Genomic DNA, 17,558 nt, shown 5'->3' on the forward strand with positions numbered 1-17,558 from the left:
AATGACAATGAATTAAGTCTTCAAGTAGTATTTATCTTCTCAAATCATTATTAGTAGATCACCTTTTGTATATAGTACAAACTAGGTGATGTGGTCACATGGCTATAAGTTTCAAACTTCTTGTGTTCACATGGTTTGTGTTGTCAATTTTAATTTAGTACTCGCAAGTGCACGATTCAATTGTAGGATAGATGTGCAAGCACGAGGTCATTCCCTCAAGGACTTATTGAAACAATTTGCTATGACAAATGTGCTATACTTAAGTGAAACAAACTGATTTTTATTGATTGAGGTTTAATTAAAGAAAGGAAAACTGAAATTAAAAACAAGAATGAGCAATGAGATTTCTTTAAGTTTAAGAACAGATTATGAAGATGCTAAAGCATTGAATCCACCACCTAATACTTCTATCCTATTCCTAGTTGATAACCATTGAATTCTCTAGATTTCATACTAAAGATTTCCGTACATAAGCCTTATTGATCCCAGACATATGCAAGTTCTTCTAACTTATGAATTCCAACTTAATTGATCATGTATAGAACTCAAGTAGCCAAACTATAATTTACTCCACTTAATGATCAGGTTCAAGCAAACATGTTCAACTCCATTAAGCACAAAAGAACTAGGAATCATGCAAACAAGAATATCGACTATGATCAAGCACTTGTATTCTTAATTCACACTCTTAAATCACAAGATTAAATTATTTTGGCACCCTAGAAAACATCTACTCATTGATCAAGCATCATATTTTCAACCAAACAACTCATAAACAAAACCTAGGTCTTATTGATCCGGGCAAAGATTTGAATAAAGTTCTATTGAAACGGTGATTAAGAATTTAACATAGAAATCCAGAAATTCAATAGCAAACCAACTAAATAAGAGAATAGTCATACTAGGGGCTTCATCTCAGCCCTAGCTTAGGAATTTAGCAATCCATAACTATGAAAAACATGACTAAATCAAAGAAAACATGAAACAAACAATGGAAGAATTGAGGAACTCGGGTCCAGCGATGGTGAGAGCTTCTCTTCTCTCGTTCTCTGCAGAATATGCTGGTATTCTGTCTCTCCAAACGTGCTAGGTTTCTGCAGAATATGTCTCTTTTTCAATCCTACTGACTTGGGCTCTTCGGTTTTCTAGTCCAACTTGGAATAGCTTTCTTCTCTCCAAAGGAACGCAGGGTTATTAAAGTCAATGCAAGAAATTACTCCAAATATGTCAATCACGTTCAGCCTTGTTCCATTCAAGTGCTAAGAGCAGCGGACTTGGGCCTCACAAGTCAGATTCGAAAATCCGTCAGAATCTGCCTTCCTGAACTAGGTTCACTTAAATCATCATAACTTCCTCCAGAAAAATGCGAATCCACTTCCGTAAAATTCTTTAGAAGCTAACATCCGTATCTTTCCAATGGTATAAGGCCTGCCTGCTATTCCTTCTGAGAAGGTACAGTTTAATCTGTGAAGTTGACGCAAGAGAGGACAATCTGGAAGATCAGGATGGCCAGCATCCTTTCAATCCTGCGTGACTTAACTCCAAATCATTCTTTTCTTCAGTTTAACCTACAAAACACAAACACAAAGTAAATGACTCAAAAATGACAAGAACTAAGCCTAGAATCCTACATCTAAGGGTATAAAAATGTATGAAATTATGAGTTATCAATACCCCAAACTAGGTTTTGCTAGTCCTCGAGCAAACAAGAAAGAAAAATAAATATGACTCAAAGCACGGACCTAATGTCTTCCAAACATCTCAGAGAACTTATATTGCCCACAAGTACGGTCAGTCAAGATTCAGGCAAGCACAATAGCAAATTCACACTTCACTCAAAAGCTAATCTATTTTGATGACCATCATGCTCAAAATTTAGTGCAAGAACGATCAAACCAATGCAACAAAAGAAACCCAACTTCCTCATGTTTCAAACAAGTGTCAACTCAATTTCTCACAAGGATGCACTCAATTTCTTTCCACTCATGATTTTCTGACTATGGCATAAGCTTCCATTTTCACTCAAGTTATATGTGAGAGGAATGATGTATAAAGGCAACAAATAGCTCACATATGACAACAAGAAAGAAAAGCTTTTCTGACAATATTTTTTAATAATTATGATCTCATGAAAGGAATGCCAAAACTCAGATGAAAGGCCAGTGACACCATATGCTCACCCTCTGCACAAGTCTCCACAAATCGAATGCACAACTTCAAAAATCAAAGAGGTCTTTATTTAGGGTTGTAACGGGGTATGGGTGTAGGTTTCAAGAAAGAAAGGATCGGGGAATCACAAAAATTCTAAGGAACTTAGTAGAGCACTAGAATGATAATGTAGAGAGATAAGAACTTCAATGAATTTCCTCAGGCAATGAAACTCGAAACACATGAAGCAAAAAAACTTTTTCTTAAGGCCGGATGTCATCTTTTTGGGCCTTTGCTTCATTCTAAACACCATAATATATAAAACAACTTATCGAATCCAAGGAAATTCTTCTTTTTTTTTCTTTTTACTTTCGATTTTTTTCTTTGGCTTTTTTTTCTTTTCGATAGCCATCAATATATTTTTTTCATTCTTCCTTGGATCGACATTTACAATAACACTCCCCCATACTTGCTTACAAAATACCTTGAACCATAATGAATCTCTGAAAATTTTGCTCCACTAACTCCTTAGAATAGGGTAAAGATATAACTATACTAGGTTAAAAGGTAAGGAATTTGTGGTTGACAAAAGAAAAGGCTTAATGTAGGCTCAAGAGGGTTTATCTAGGGGTTGCACAACTTGTGTGCATTAAAGGGACACAGGCTTTATTCGGCTTTGGTGATTAATCCTAGTGCCTTTATCCTTTCCCGTCCATCATGCAATTCAACCATACGCTTCAAGAGGCTTTGGGGCAAGTTCTAGCATTTGTCCTTGTATAAAATATGCAAGTCGAATCCGAGTCTTGACCAAGATGAATAAAAGATGAGATCATGCAAAATCCACGTCAAGAAAATAGGATGATCTATTCTAATTCACTCAGAAAAGAGAAGCACATATATAGGCTCAAATTCTCACAGGGTTAAATCAAGTTTAACTCATCCTAGCATGCATCAATCAAATTTCAATCATTACACCAATCTAACCATCAATGCACGACAAGTTGAGCACAATGGTCATAAAAATCTATTAACAATTACTTAAAATCATGAATCAATACATGCTTGCTATCATCTTAAGACCATAATATTATCCGTAAGAAGTTCATGCTCATCATAGTGTTTGGAAGACCCCTAAGACTTAGACTCACAAACAAAACTAAAAACCCAATAAAAAAACGCAAAAATTTTTTATTTTAATTTTTATTATTATTTTTTAAATAAGTTAAAACAAAACACCGAACACAGACCTAAAATAAAATAAAAATATGAAATCCCACCCCCAACTTAAATTGAGCATTGTCCGCAATGTGAAGAACAAATCAGTCGCAGGATTGAAGTGCATACTGCAATCCCCGAATATAAAACAGCAGTGCAGCAATAACAGTAAGGGGACAGAACACGACCAAAACAACTAATGAATGAAAAAGAACTACGAAAATAGAAGAAAAGAGTTAGGAAACGTCCCTGGTATGAAGGTAGCAGATGTGAGCACGATTAGAAGCCTCATTCTTGCTGAACACGCACTCCTCTTCTTCCAACAATCATTGGGTTGCCTCCCAACAAGCGCTAAGTTTTATGTCTTCAGCCAGACTAAGTTTAAGCTCATTCATTTGGAGGATCAGTGAAGGAAACATGCTGCTCATTGGTGTCAAAAGATGTCTCCAAGTAAGGTTTGAGACGTTGACCATTCACTTTGAAGATTGAGTTGTTCCTCAAGTTCTTGATTTCAATTGCTCCATGAGGAAACACCTTTGTAATCAGAAAAGGACCCATCCACCGAGATTTCAGTTTTCCTGGAAAGAGTCTCAGCCGAGAGTTATATAGCAGCACCTTTTGGTTTGGTTCGAATGTCTTTTGACGAATGACTTTATCATGAAACCTCTTGGTGCGCCCCTTGTAAATTTTTGCATTCTCATAAGACTCATTACGAATTTCCTCCATCTCATTCAGCTGCAATGCTCTCTGTTCACCGGCTGCATTCATGTCAAAATTGTAGTGCTTGATTGCCCAATATGCTCGGTGCTCCAACTCCACCGGAAGATGACAAGCCTTCCCAAAAACTAAGCGATATGGCGACATGCCAATTGGAGTTTTATAGGCTGTCCTATATGCCCATAGAGCATCATTCAACCGTTGAGACCAATCTTTTCTATCCGGGCGAACTGTTTTCTCCAAAATATTTTTAATTTCCCGGTTAGAAATCTCAACTTGACCACTAGTTTGAGGGTGGTAAGGTGTAGCGACTTTGTGAGTGATGGAATACTTCTTCATAAGTGATGCGAATGGCTTGTTGCAAAAGTGTAGTCCTCCATCGCTTATAATGGCTCTAGGAGTGCCAAAACGAGCAAAAATATTGTCTTTGAGAAAGGAGAGTACCACCTTGTGATCATTAGTCTTGCAAGCAATTGCTTCAACCCATTTGGATACATAATCCACTGCCACCAATATATAGAGATTGCCAAAGGATTGAGGGAAAGGTCCCATGAAGTCTATTCCCCAAACATCAAATAATTCAACCACCAAAATATTACTCAAGGGCATCATGTCACGTTTGGAGATATTACCCATTCGTTGGCAGCGATCACATGAAGAACAAAATTCAAAAGCATCCTTGAATAATGTTGGCCAATAAAATCCACTTTGAAGAACTTTAGCCGCTGTTTTCTTGGCTCCAAAATGCCCACCACAAGCATAACTATGGCAGAAACGAAGAATGCTTTGAAACTCATTTTCCGGTACACATCTTCTAATCAATTGGTCTGGGCAATGTTTGAATAAATATGGTTCATCCCAAATATAATGCTTCACTTTTGAAAGAAATTTCTCCCTCTCTTGCTTGCTCCAATGATCTGGAATTTTTTAGTAACAATAAAGTTCACAATATGAGCAAACCAAGGAGGAGAATCACGTACCATAAACAATTGTTCATCAGGAAAATTTTCATTCAAAGGAAGGCAGTCCACTTCATCATCTTCATGCACCAATCTACTCAAGTGGTCTGCAACCACATTCTCACTTCCTTTTTTATCTTTTATCTCCAAATCAAATTCTTGAAGTAAGAGAACCCAACGGATCAATCGAGGCTTGGCATCTTTCTTGGCAAGTAAATATTTAAGGGCAGCATGATCAGTGAAGACAATTACTTTGGAACCAATCAAATAAGACCGGAACTTGTCTAGAGCAAATACAACCGCAAGCAACTCTTTCTCGGTGGTAGAATAGTTAAGCTGAGCATCATTTAGAGTCTTTGAAGCATAATAAATAGCATGAGGAAGCCTCTCTATACGCTGCCCCAAAACTGCACCCACCACATAATCCGATGCGTCACACATTAATTCAAACGGCAAATTCCAATTCGGAGGCTTTATGATAGGAGCTGAAGTTAGGAGGGCCTTGAGCTTGTTAAATGCCTCTAGACATGCTTCATCAAACACAAATTCTGCATCCTTTGCTAATAAATTGCTCAAGGGTCCTGCAATTTTACTAAAGTCCTTCATGAAACACCGATAAAATCCGGCGTGGCCAAGGAAAGAACGCACTCCCTTTACTGTTGTTGGTGGAGGAAGATTGGTAATTAAATCCATTTTTGCTTTGTCAACCTCAATGCCTTTGCTTGAAACAATATGTCCCAACACAATACCTTGCTTGACCATAAAATGGCACTTCTCCCAATTTAGCACAAGATTGGTTTCTTGACATCTTTTGAGCACTAGAGTTAAATGAAGCAAACAATCATCAAAAGAAGAACCAAAAACAGAAAAGTCGTCCATAAATACCTCAATAAATCGCTCCACCATGTCGGAGAAAATACTCATCATACATCGTTGAAAGGTAGCCGGTGCGTTACATAATCCAAAAGGCATTCTCCGGTAAGCGAAAGTACCAAAAGGGCAAGTAAATGTAGTCTTGTCTTGGTCCTCTGGTGCAATAGGAATTTGATTATACCCTGAATAGCCGTCAAGGAAACAATAATAACTATGACCCGCCAATCGCTCAAGCATCTGATCAATAAAGGGTAATGGAAAGTGGTCTTTGCGTGTGGCAGTGTTGAGCTTTCGGTAATCAATACATACTCTCCAACCCGTAGTCATCCTTGTAGGCACTAACTCATCTTTTTCATTCTTCACAACGGTTATTCCTGACTTTTTAGGCACCACTTGAACTGGACTAACCCATTGACTATCTGAAATTGGATATATAACTCCAACATCTAGGAGCTTCAAAATTTCAGAACGCACAACTTCTTTCATTGGTGGATTTAAACGCCTTTGTGCATCACGTGTTGGCTTCATATTGTCTTCAAGATGGATTCGGTGCATACACATTGTAGGACTTATACCTTTAATATCTGCAATTGTCCATCCAATCGCTGTTTTGTGACCTTGAAGAACTTGCAACAACTTCTTGTCATCTTCTTCACAAAGGTCCGAAGCAATAATCACTGGAAGTGTCTCAAATTCACCCAAAAATACATATTTCAAGTGTTGTGGCAGTGGCTTGAGCTCTAACTTCGGTGCTTGCTGAATGGAAGGCACAACTTTATTTGTGGATAAAGGTAAAGACTCAAATTGGTTCCACTTTCTTGATTCAAAAACCGGTGCAACATTAAGAAGCTTCTCTAACTCATCAACCTCTTTCTTGGCATCAAAATCCATTCCAGATTGTGTCAAACATACTTCAAGTGGATCTTGAGATGAATTCAAAACAAAAGATTCATGAGTAATAGGAGAAATTGAATCAACCATAAAACATTTACCGTCGTCAGAGGGACGTCGACCAGCTTCAAAAATCTTGTACTCCACGGACATGTCACCAACTGTCATAGATAGAAGTCCATCTTTTACTTTAATTATGGTATCAGCAGTAGCCATGAACGCACGACCCAAAATGATTGGTACATCCTCACTTGAATAAGCATCTGGTTCAGTTTCAAGAATGACAAAATCTGCAGGCAATATGAACTTATCAACCTTCACTAACACATCTTCAACAATTCCCTTTGGCCTCTTGACCGATCGGTCTGCAAATTGCAAGGAGATTGATGTTGGTTGCAGGTCACCAAGCTTTAATTTCAAATATAGAGAGTATGGCATCAGGTTAACACTTGCACCCAAGTCCATCAAAGCACGCTCAAAATAATGATCACCAATTGTGCAAGGGATTGTGAAGCTGCCCGGATCCTTCAACTTTGGAGGGAGTCTTCTTTGAATTACGGCACTGACCTCTTCTGACAACAACACTTTCTCATGATCTTCAAATTTCCTTTTATTAGTGCATAACTCCTTCAAAAACTTCGCATAAGCTGGGATTTGTTTAATAGCATCAAGCAAAGGAATATTAATTTGCACCTTGCGAAATAGTTCCATAATCTCAGTCAAGTGCCTATCTTTCGTTGGCTTCTGAAGCAACTGTGGATATGGAGGTTTGGGAACAAATTGAGACTCTGAATTAGACCGTAAAGGAGTTTCTGGGGTGCTAGAAGTCGCTGGGTTTGAATCAGTACGTTTTCGGGATTGCTGTTGCAGCTTCAATCCTTCTGCAGATTCCTTCTCTGCTGATTCATTAATTTCTGGGTTTCCCCGTTTGACTTCTTCTTTATCTCTTGGACTATGAACTTTTATATCAACTTCTTTTCCACTCCTCAATGTGATCACAGCTTTCATAGGCTCATGTTTCTCAAATTGACCCCTTGGATTAGCAAGAGTTTGGCTAGGTAAACGCCCTTGTTCTCTCTCATTCAAAGCAGTGGCAATCTGACCAACTTGAACTTCTAGCTTAGAAATAGCTTGAGATTGAACTTGCTGCTCTTTCTTGGTCTCTTGAATAGCTTGAAGCATCTGAGCATTAGCCTTTTGAAATTCCATCTGATTTTGTGCAAGTTGCTGCATGGTTTCTTCAAGAGATGGTTTCTTTTGTTCAATTGGCCCTTGATAATTTTGCATGGGAGGATTCCTTGGCATTTGCACCTGATTATTATTACTATAAGAGAAATTTGGATGTTGCCTCCAACCTGGATTATATGTATTTGAAAAAGGATCATTCACAGGCCTTCTATAATTATTCACCATGTTGACTTGCTCATCTTGGAAGAAATTTTCGGGACAAGCCTCTGTGGTATGTGCAATACTTGAACACGAAGCACATGTCTCCCTTGCAGCCTTATTTAACAGAGGAGTAAGGCTCTTCATTTGTCTTGCCAAGGCTGCAACTTGCTCCTCCAACTTAGTACTTGCACTAACCTCATATAGTCCTCCTCTTTTGGGCACTGTTGTATAAGGATCATATTGCTGCGAATTTTCACATATAGTCTCAAAAGCTTGAATTGCCTCATCTGCCGTCTTTCCCATCAAGCTTCCACCAACTGTAGCATCCACCATACTTCTACTTTGGGAGTTCAAACCTCGGTAGAAAAATTGAGCCTTTTGGGGTTTAGAAAATCCATGATGAGGACACTTCAAAAATAAATCCTTATAACGCTCCCAACTCTCATAAAAAGGTTCTCCTTCGGGTTGAGAGAAGCCAAAGATTTCTGCTTGGAGAGCATTAGTTTTCTTAGCTGGGAAGAATTTCAACAAGAACTTTTTAACCAAATCATCCCAAGTATTGATGGAACCAGGGGGAAGAGAGCTTAGCCACTTTCTTGCCTTGTCTTTCAATGAAAAAGGGAAAAGCCTTAAACGGATCTGCTCATCTGATATCTCATACTGAAAAGTCCCACATATGTCTTTGAATTCCTCCACATGGAGATAAGGGTCTTCATTCGTCTTCCCATAAAAATTAGGCAAACTCTGAATTGTTGCTGGTCTAATCTCAAAACGCACTCCTGCATGAATAGGAGCTACAACAATACAAGATGATGTTGTGAGAGCAGTAGGAGCCGTGAACTCCTTCAATGCTTTTGTTTCATCTTCTGCCATTGGAGCCGCAACTTGTACTTGAGTTCTTGCTTGCCTTAAAAGTCTTCTACGAGTTCGTTCAATCTCCGGATCGTAGACAATGATATCTAAATTCTGGGATCGACGACCTTGCATAAACAAAATTCAAACCTACAAGAAAAACAAACAAAAAATAAATAAATAAGTAAAAGAAAAGAAAAACTAAAAAACTATACATAAATTAAGTATGGCACAACTGACAAATAGAATTGAATTAAGTCAGTCCCCGGCAACGGCGCCAAAAACTTGTTGTCAATTTTAATTTAGTACTCGCAAGTGCACGATTCAATTGTAGGATAGATGTGCAAGCACGAGGTCATTCCCTCAAGGACTGATTGAAACAATTTTGCTATGACAAATGTGCTATACTTAAGTGAAACAAACTGATTTTTTATGATGATTGAGGTTTAATTAAAGAAAGGAAAACTGAAATTAAAAACAAGAATGAGCAATGAGATTTCTTTAAGTTTAAGAACAGATTATGAAGATGCTAAAGCATTGAATCCACCACCTAATACTTCTATCCTATTCTCTAGTTGATAACCATTGAATTCTCTAGATTTCATACTAAAGATTTCCGTACATAAGCCTTATTGATCCCAGACATATGCCAAGTTCTTCTAACTTATGAATTCCAACTTATTGATCATGTATAGAACTCAAGTAGCCAAACTATAATTTACTCCACTTAATGATCAGGTTCAAGCAAACATGTTCAACTCCATTAAGCACAAAAGAACTAGGAAATCATGCAAACAAGAATATCGACTATGATCAAGCACTTGTATTCTTAATTCACAACTCTTAAATCACAAGATTAAATTATCTTTTGGCACCCTAGAAAACATCTACTCATTGATCAAGCATCATATTTTCCAACCAAACAACTCATAAACAAAACCTAGGTCTTATTGATCCCGAGCAAAGATTTTGAATAAAAGTTCTATTGAAACGGTGATTAAGAATTTAACATAGAAATCCAGAAATTCAATAGCAAACCAACTAAATAAAGAGAATAGTCATACTAGGGGCTTCATCTCAGCCCTAGCTTAGGAATTTAGCAATCCATAACTATGAAAAACATGACTAAAATCAAAGAAAACATGAAACAAACAATGGAAGAATTGAGGAACTCGGGTCCAGCGATGGTGAGAGCTTCTCTTCTTCTCGTTCTCTGCAGAATATGCTGTGTATTCTGTCTCTCCAAACGTGCTAGGTTTTCTGCAGAATATGTCTCTTTTTCAATCCTACTTGACTTGGGCTTCTTCGGTTTTCTAGTCCAACTTGGAATAGCTTTCTTCTCTCCAAAGGAACGCAGGGTTATTAAAGTCAATGCAAGAAATTACTCCAAATATGTCAATCACGTTCAGCCTTGTTCCATTCAAGTGCTAAGAGCAGCGGACTTGGGCCTCACAAGTCAGATTCCGAAAATCCGTCAGAATCTGCCTTCCTGAACTAGGTTCACTTAAATCATCATAACTTCCTCCAGAAAAATGCGAATCCACTTCCGTAAAATTCTTTAGAAAGCTAACATCCGTATCTTTCCAATGGTATAAGGCTTGCCTGCTAATTCCTTCTGAGAAGGTACAGTTTAATCTGTGAAGTTGACGCAAAGCAGAGACAATTTTGGAAGATCAGGATGGCCAGCATCCTTTCAATCCTGCGTGACTTAAACTCCAAATCATTCTTTTCTTCAGTTTAACCTACAAAACACAAACACAAAGTAAATGACTCAAAAATGACAAGAACTAAGCCTAGAATCCTACATCTAAGGGTATAAAAATGTATGAAATTATGAGTTATCTGTTTGAAGTATTGAAATCTCACCAGAGATTCTAAATACATCAGACAATTGAAATTTACTTGAAACGAATGCAGTTAAAATTATTCTGGTTGTATCACAACGTTTTGTGTTAATATGTTGTAGTGTACTAGTGTTGGCTGTTGGGTAACCAATAATGTTACACCAATTGGGCCTAAGTGAACTTGGGTTTAGGCCCTATTTTTTAGTCTAGTTATTTTGATTACAATAATTCCCTATTTTGTTAGGGAGTTATGCTTCTAGGTTTTTAGTAAGTGTCATCGAGTTTAGACAAAGTCAACTATTTACTATGTAGTAGCTACATAGTAAATAGTTTACTATATAGGCTCTGTTTATGAGCGTGAAACCGTCAAATGATTTGATCTAATCTATGTATCACTGTGCTATTACCACAAACTCTTTATCTATCCTATGATGGTAGATGGAGGATATGTATTTATCTTTTTTGGTTTGAGTTATTAATATATCGACATGATATTCATTAAAAAAAAAAAAAAAAACTCTTACACCAAAGAATTTTTATGATATTTGACGATAATTTGTAGTTTTTTTTTTTTTTGAATAAAGGGCTGGTGAATAACTATAAGGTGCATATGTCATATTTTCCGGACAAAATAAACTAATCACAATAATACAGTACATGTAGTACACGCAGCCTCTACTCTGAAACCAAGGTAAACTAGCATACTTATTTCTCCCCACAATAGGTCAACCCTTCGTTAAAACTGTATAACAATTGAGTTAGCTCACCTGCACAAGTCGATCGATTATTCCACGTGTGTCGGTGTGTGGACAGCCCAATTCGTAATCTCCTACGGCAGGAGTCGTCGTTCGTCCTATTGAGGGAATGAGGGGTTAGCGGCCCGCCGCGATGGGCTACCTACGTTAACCAACCAAATGTCAACAAAGCAATGAAAGCATCTCATTTCGTAAAGTCCGGTTAAAGTCCAGTTACCGACCAAAGAAAAAGAGAGAAGCTCTCAACTACCTCATATCCTTTTCCGAGTCTGGGTTGGCTGTTTAACGGAACCCAAATATCTTGGAGTAGTGAGGTATTGAGGTAACGTCCATTATATGAATGCCATTAATATGATGAAAGAAGCTCTTGTGGTCCTAACGGACTCCCAAGTCCTCAGTCGCTCTCTCACGATCAGCGGTCCTAACTTGCCGACTTTACAAGCAGGGAAGAGAATTAGGATCCAAAGTTTTGGGGGTCCAAATCAAATTATTTTTTTTTTGGTCGTAAACGTATATACAAAATATTCAAAATAACTATGAACAGCTAATTAGCAAAGAAATAATTAATGGTTTTATACTAGCATTTATGTTTGAAATATTAATTATTTATTTTGAGTTGTGGTTGGTTAATATATTAATTACATTGAGGGAACTAATATGCTATATTTTAATAATTTATGGATAAAATATCTTCATAATTTATAAGGAATATATTAAAAAAAAAATTCCGCCCTGATTACAAGGAAGACGATAAGGAATCATGGTATGTACACTACCTTGAAAATATACAAATGCCGGATGGTTCATGGTATGTTTCTATTCTAGGGAATCAATCTATGATTATGAAAATATGTTAGTTTCACCTAGTACAGAAGAAAAAAAAAAAAAAAAAAAAAAGGATGAACTTTTTTTTTTTTTTTTTTTTTTGAGAATAAGAAACCTTTATTGATAATAACCAAATTACACCATACGGGAATGACCGGTGGTGGACATGAACTCCCCACTCTCTTCCCTAAAACCTAAACCAGTTATGGGTCCGTCATCAAGAATGACTTCCATGAGCCGAAAGGGCCGAACCCCTAACCACCTATAACGCCCAACCACTCGGGCTACAAGAAATCCCGAGAATCCTGATACCACCTCATAGACAATCGCCAGAAAAACCAACGCCCTCTTCCACACCGTGTCCCAAAGATACCAGACCACGTGCAAGGATCGCTCGTCAACACATTGAACATAAGATAACATCGAAATTAAACCAATTCGTCCCAAGAATGACACCACATCCATGGCACCTCAAATTGACCCAACCCTAGCTCATCAGAGTAGGGACATGCGAATGACCAGAAAGACCTAACCAAAATCCTAATCAAAAACCTAACCAAAACAATTACTCTAATTAAAAACATGAAACAGCCCCCGCCGGCAACCCACCTCCATAACACTGCCCCGTCAAACTCACATCGCCGGAAACACACAGTCCACACAGCAAGCCACGCCGACCTCAACTGTTGTCGGTCGAAACCAGAATTAATCCCAGATCCAGACGAATCCACACCAAGATCCAGTGCGAAACTCGCCATGCCTTGCCGCACGACCTTGTCCGTCCGCTTGATCCGCCTATCAACCCATCTCAGAGAGATAGCCAGCGCCATACAATCCATGGCATATCGCCGCCACGATCTGGCCTCAGGCCACCTGCCCCAAGCCTGCGTCAAAACCCAGCCACCCATCCTACACGCTTGCGCTGCCATCCAAGAAGAAAGAAACGTAGTATACGGCCCAGAAGGATGAAGCCGAAAACATATACGGAGCCCCGAGCCCCCACGATCCCGTCCGGCAACACCCATTCGTCGATGAGGCCGGAACCCACAGTCGACGTGGAGGCGCCGCCGGACAGGCAGCAAGCTCTTTTTTTTTTTTTGGCGATTACCAAAACCCTAAAATGCTTCCCTGTAATCTCGGAGCGTTTTTTCCCTGTAATTATCTCTCTTGCTTTCTGGATGTCAAAAGTATGCAGGATGAACTTAACTAATAACTAAACTCTTATAAACATTTGGACATGTATGGAAATTGGGGAGTTTGCTTCATATATGGTACCTGGTTTGCGCTAGGAGGATTGGCAGCTGCTGGCAAGACTTTCAGAACTAGTGAGGCCATGCGCAATGGGGTTAGTTTTCTACTTACGGCGCAGAGAGAGAACGGCGGTTGGGGAGAGGGCTATCTTTCATGTCCACAAAAGGTAACTAATTAATTAATTAATTCAAGCTTCGAGTTCTTGATCCGTCTTGATTTTATATCTCTCACTCGGTTGATACAGAAATACATTCCTCTAGAAGGAAACCGATCCAATTTAGTCCAAAATGCTTGGGCTATGATGGGTCTCATTCATGCGGGACAGGCAGAAAGAGACCCAACACCTCTTCATTGTGCAGCAAAGTTTATAATCAATTATCAACTGGAAAATGGTGATTTTCCCCAGCAGATATCTATCTATCTTTACATAACAAAACTTGCATCCATGTAGTGAGGAAGATATGTGCAAAAAGTATATTATCCTATGTTTTATGTAGTACTCTGCAGGCTATGTTTTCTAATTAACCATTACACACTGAATTAATATGGCAGGAATACCGCAAGTGGGTTCCATTGCCTTCTCAGGCCAGAATTGTTCACCCTATTATGTAGCTCGTTCAAATAAAGGATCAAAATGAAACCTCAGTAGATGCAATATATTAGTCTAAGAAAAGGTTTTATTAGACGGAAAAATGTCAATTTCTTTATCTAATAAAGATAGGGTTGTACCTTTTTATTCTTGTTATGGAACTTTATTGCTCTTTCACTTTTTTATATCCGTTTTGTTTCTTTTTTACTTGGAAAGTTTTGGTTTAAAACCTCTGTTCTTCTATTTTAAACGCGTGTACTTCAATTTCAATTTTATCTGTGTTTTTTTATATTAGAAATTGAACTTTATTAAACTCAGCCAATTCATCATTCTGGGCAAAATCCCAAACAAGATTAATCTCCTACATCAATAATCTGTTCAGTTAACATACAATACATTTATTTTTTAATAGAGAGGCGATATTAGATTCTCGATCTATAACAGCTAATTTGAGGCATTATGCCCACCACCAAATCCGAAGGAAAGAGGACCGCTACAACTGAAAATCCACCACCCGTTCTTTTATTAACATACATACTTTCATTTAGCGTTGTTCTTTTCATTGTAGATCATGTTCTCTAAACGTGTCAAACCTGATTCAAAATAGACTGAGGGATGGCCTTGGCTAGGATTGGGTCTCTTTTCATTTAGGCCTCGTTTGGTTTGCGGAATGAAAAAGTTGGGAAATGAAAATTGATCCTTTCATGTGTTTGGCACACCCAAGAAAATAAACAACTTTCCTGCATGCATGAAGGGAAAATAGGGGTCACACCCCAAGGGATTCATTTTCCCTCATATTTTCCTTGCATTAATTGCACATTAATTACCTACTCTAAAGATTGTTTTAATGGTTGTTATTACAAATTTATCCATGAAACTTTTAAATCTTGAATTGTTTATGTTTTGATAATAAGGATATTATTGGAAAGTTGATGTTACCTACTTTCCTATTCATGCACAAACCAAACATCAGAAATGAAAGTAAAATATATTTTGCGATTACTTTCCCGGTGTTTTCAAACATTGGTTGGGAAACTAGTGGGAAATTTACTTTCCCATGCTCATGGGAAATGACTAAGTAACCAATTTCCTTTCCGGCAACCAACGACGCCTTAGTGTAGTTCTTTTCATTTGCACATCAATCACTTTCATGTTATCTAAACGTGTAACAAGTAATTCAAAATAGACCGATTGATGGCCTTGGCTAGAATTGGGTCTCTTTTTATATATGGCACGTTTACTTACTTGGAATGGAAACTAATCATGAATCGGAGACAATTGGAATGGAGAAGAAAGCAATCGGTATTGATTCCGAAGGAGTTGATTCCTAAACCCATCTCCCCCCTTCATAATCAAGTTCCTGAGTATTCAGGAATCGATTCCTTATAAAGATGTGGGACTTACATCCATTCCGATTCTTTCATGTGTTAGTAAACGCAGGAATACTTTTATCCGGAATCATTCCGATTCCTTTATATGTTAGTAAACGCATAAATACTTTTACCCTGTAATCATTCCCTCCCATTCAAAATAAGTAAACATGCCCTTAGTGTTGATATTTTCATTTGTACATCAATCACCTTCATATTCTCTAACGTGTAACACGTATTCAAAATAATGTGAGGGATGGCTTTGGTTAGGATTGGGTTGTGCCTCGTTAATTTGCACATGCTGCAATCAATAAGGGGTACCAACTTTTGTTAGGAAGTCCTCATCAAAAAAAAAAAAAGTTTTTATAAATTTCTCTTTTATTTCAATTATTACAAGTAGTATCTATACTATTATTAAGAGAAGAGAGTTTATCAGCCAAAATAGAAAAATTTTACCAAAATATCCCTCAAATATTAAAAACATTTAAACTGAAATATTTGAGAAAAACAAAATGGTCAATTCACAAATAGAAGAAAAAAAATTTAACAAAAAAAATCAAAAATAAAAAACAAAATATATATGTGCAGCAGTTTTCTCCACATTCTGTGGAATAACTTCTCACGTAATTATCCACACCATAAGGTGTGTTTGGAGTCTAGTTTATTTTTGTCTACTCACACTAACGTTTTTACATGCTTTCCTCTGCGCCCTTTGTTTTCAAATGCCCAACTTGTAGATTAGGCTAGTTGAGGCCGAGCATACATGAAGTTGAGGCATAGTTATCACTGCTTCCGCATTGTAGAATTTATCTATCCTCTCCTTTTCTTTTGTCTATTATGTGGAACAGTTAAATTGCTCTGATTATCAATCATTTGTGTATTTGTGAATTTTGAGAAGTGTTGAAATGTCTCCACAAGTTTTGGTTTGGGTAGTCTATTTTAAGAGTGACTCTGTCGAATTTTTTCGGTAAAGTTATTCTTGAAGTGGGCCCCGCATGGCTAGTTCGGATATCAGGGTGAAATCCGGGGTCAGTGTTGTCAATTTAAAAGTGATATTTTTATAAAATTCTTAAGGAAGAAAAGCTTTATAAAAAAAGATAATAATATAAAATATAAAATAAACAACGTGATGCGTGTCGCTTAATTATTGTGCTGAATCAATGGATCCCATGTAATCTCTCTTTTTAATCCTTGCATTTTAATTTATACATCCATGTTTTCCCTACTTTTTTTTTTCGATTGAGTTTTCCCTACATATGCCCATCACTTAATTTATATAAAAAATAATAATAAAATAAAATATTGTTTAAGGATATCTCTATTTGTGTCTGGCCCAAACTCTAAGTTACTTGACCTAGTGTAATAGGGTTAAATTAAAAGGATCTAGATTCCTATTCAATGTATGATTACTTTCCTTGTATGATTGAGATTCTATACATTGTAATCATCTATATAAAGAGTCCCCTATTATCGATGAGAATACATAGAAAATTTCTCTCAATTTTAGTTTCTCTACAACACGTTATCAGTACGAGTCCTAACCCTAACTTTAGAAACCAAAACCCCAGAAATTGATCAAGCTCCACCGGATTAGCATTGCCTACGCTACTACTACCCCAGGCAGCCCCTGCATTGCAACTCAACGCTAACCCTACCAAGTTAGGCTCACTGCCCCTGCAGCGCCTGCAAGCCCTGCTTGCCTTCTGCCCTCACGCACACTCGCCTGCCCTCGCGACAGCGACTCACCAGCTACACCGCGACCCTGGGAGCCCAGTGTCACCGCAACTCGACCGCGACCTCGTGGCATTCCTGCAGCATCCTCACGGCATCCCTGCAGCACCCTCGTGGCATCCCCGCTACTCCGCACCCCCGCGACACCG

At 37.9% G+C, this 17,558-nt stretch overlaps 1 protein-coding gene, 1 long non-coding RNA gene and 1 other non-coding gene across 3 annotated transcripts; 1 reads left to right on the plus strand and 2 right to left on the minus strand.

Moving 5' to 3' along the window:
- Positions 1-3,750: 3,750 nt before the first annotated feature.
- Positions 3,751-9,065, minus strand: LOC112184806. Its single transcript, XM_024323042.1, is given in 3 exon segments — positions 3,751-5,009; positions 5,012-5,755; positions 6,230-9,065. Coding segments are annotated over 3 exon segments (4,839 nt in total).
- Positions 8,584-8,690, plus strand: LOC112191133. The gene has a single exon (XR_002932851.1). It is a non-coding gene; the product is annotated as a small nucleolar RNA R71 (small nucleolar RNA).
- A 1,162-nt stretch (positions 9,066-10,227) lies between the features above and the next one.
- Positions 10,228-13,870, minus strand: LOC121051690. The gene is made up of 4 exons (XR_005806493.1): positions 13,744-13,870; positions 11,894-12,076; positions 11,656-11,785; positions 10,228-10,786 (listed from the first exon to the last, which is right to left on the minus strand). It is a non-coding gene; the product is annotated as an uncharacterized LOC121051690 (long non-coding RNA).
- Between the last annotated feature and the right edge of the window lie 3,688 nt (positions 13,871-17,558).

This window comes from Rosa chinensis, chromosome 2, assembly GCF_002994745.2.
Source record: "Rosa chinensis cultivar Old Blush chromosome 2, RchiOBHm-V2, whole genome shotgun sequence".
NCBI lineage: Eukaryota > Viridiplantae > Streptophyta > Magnoliopsida > Rosales > Rosaceae > Rosa > Rosa chinensis.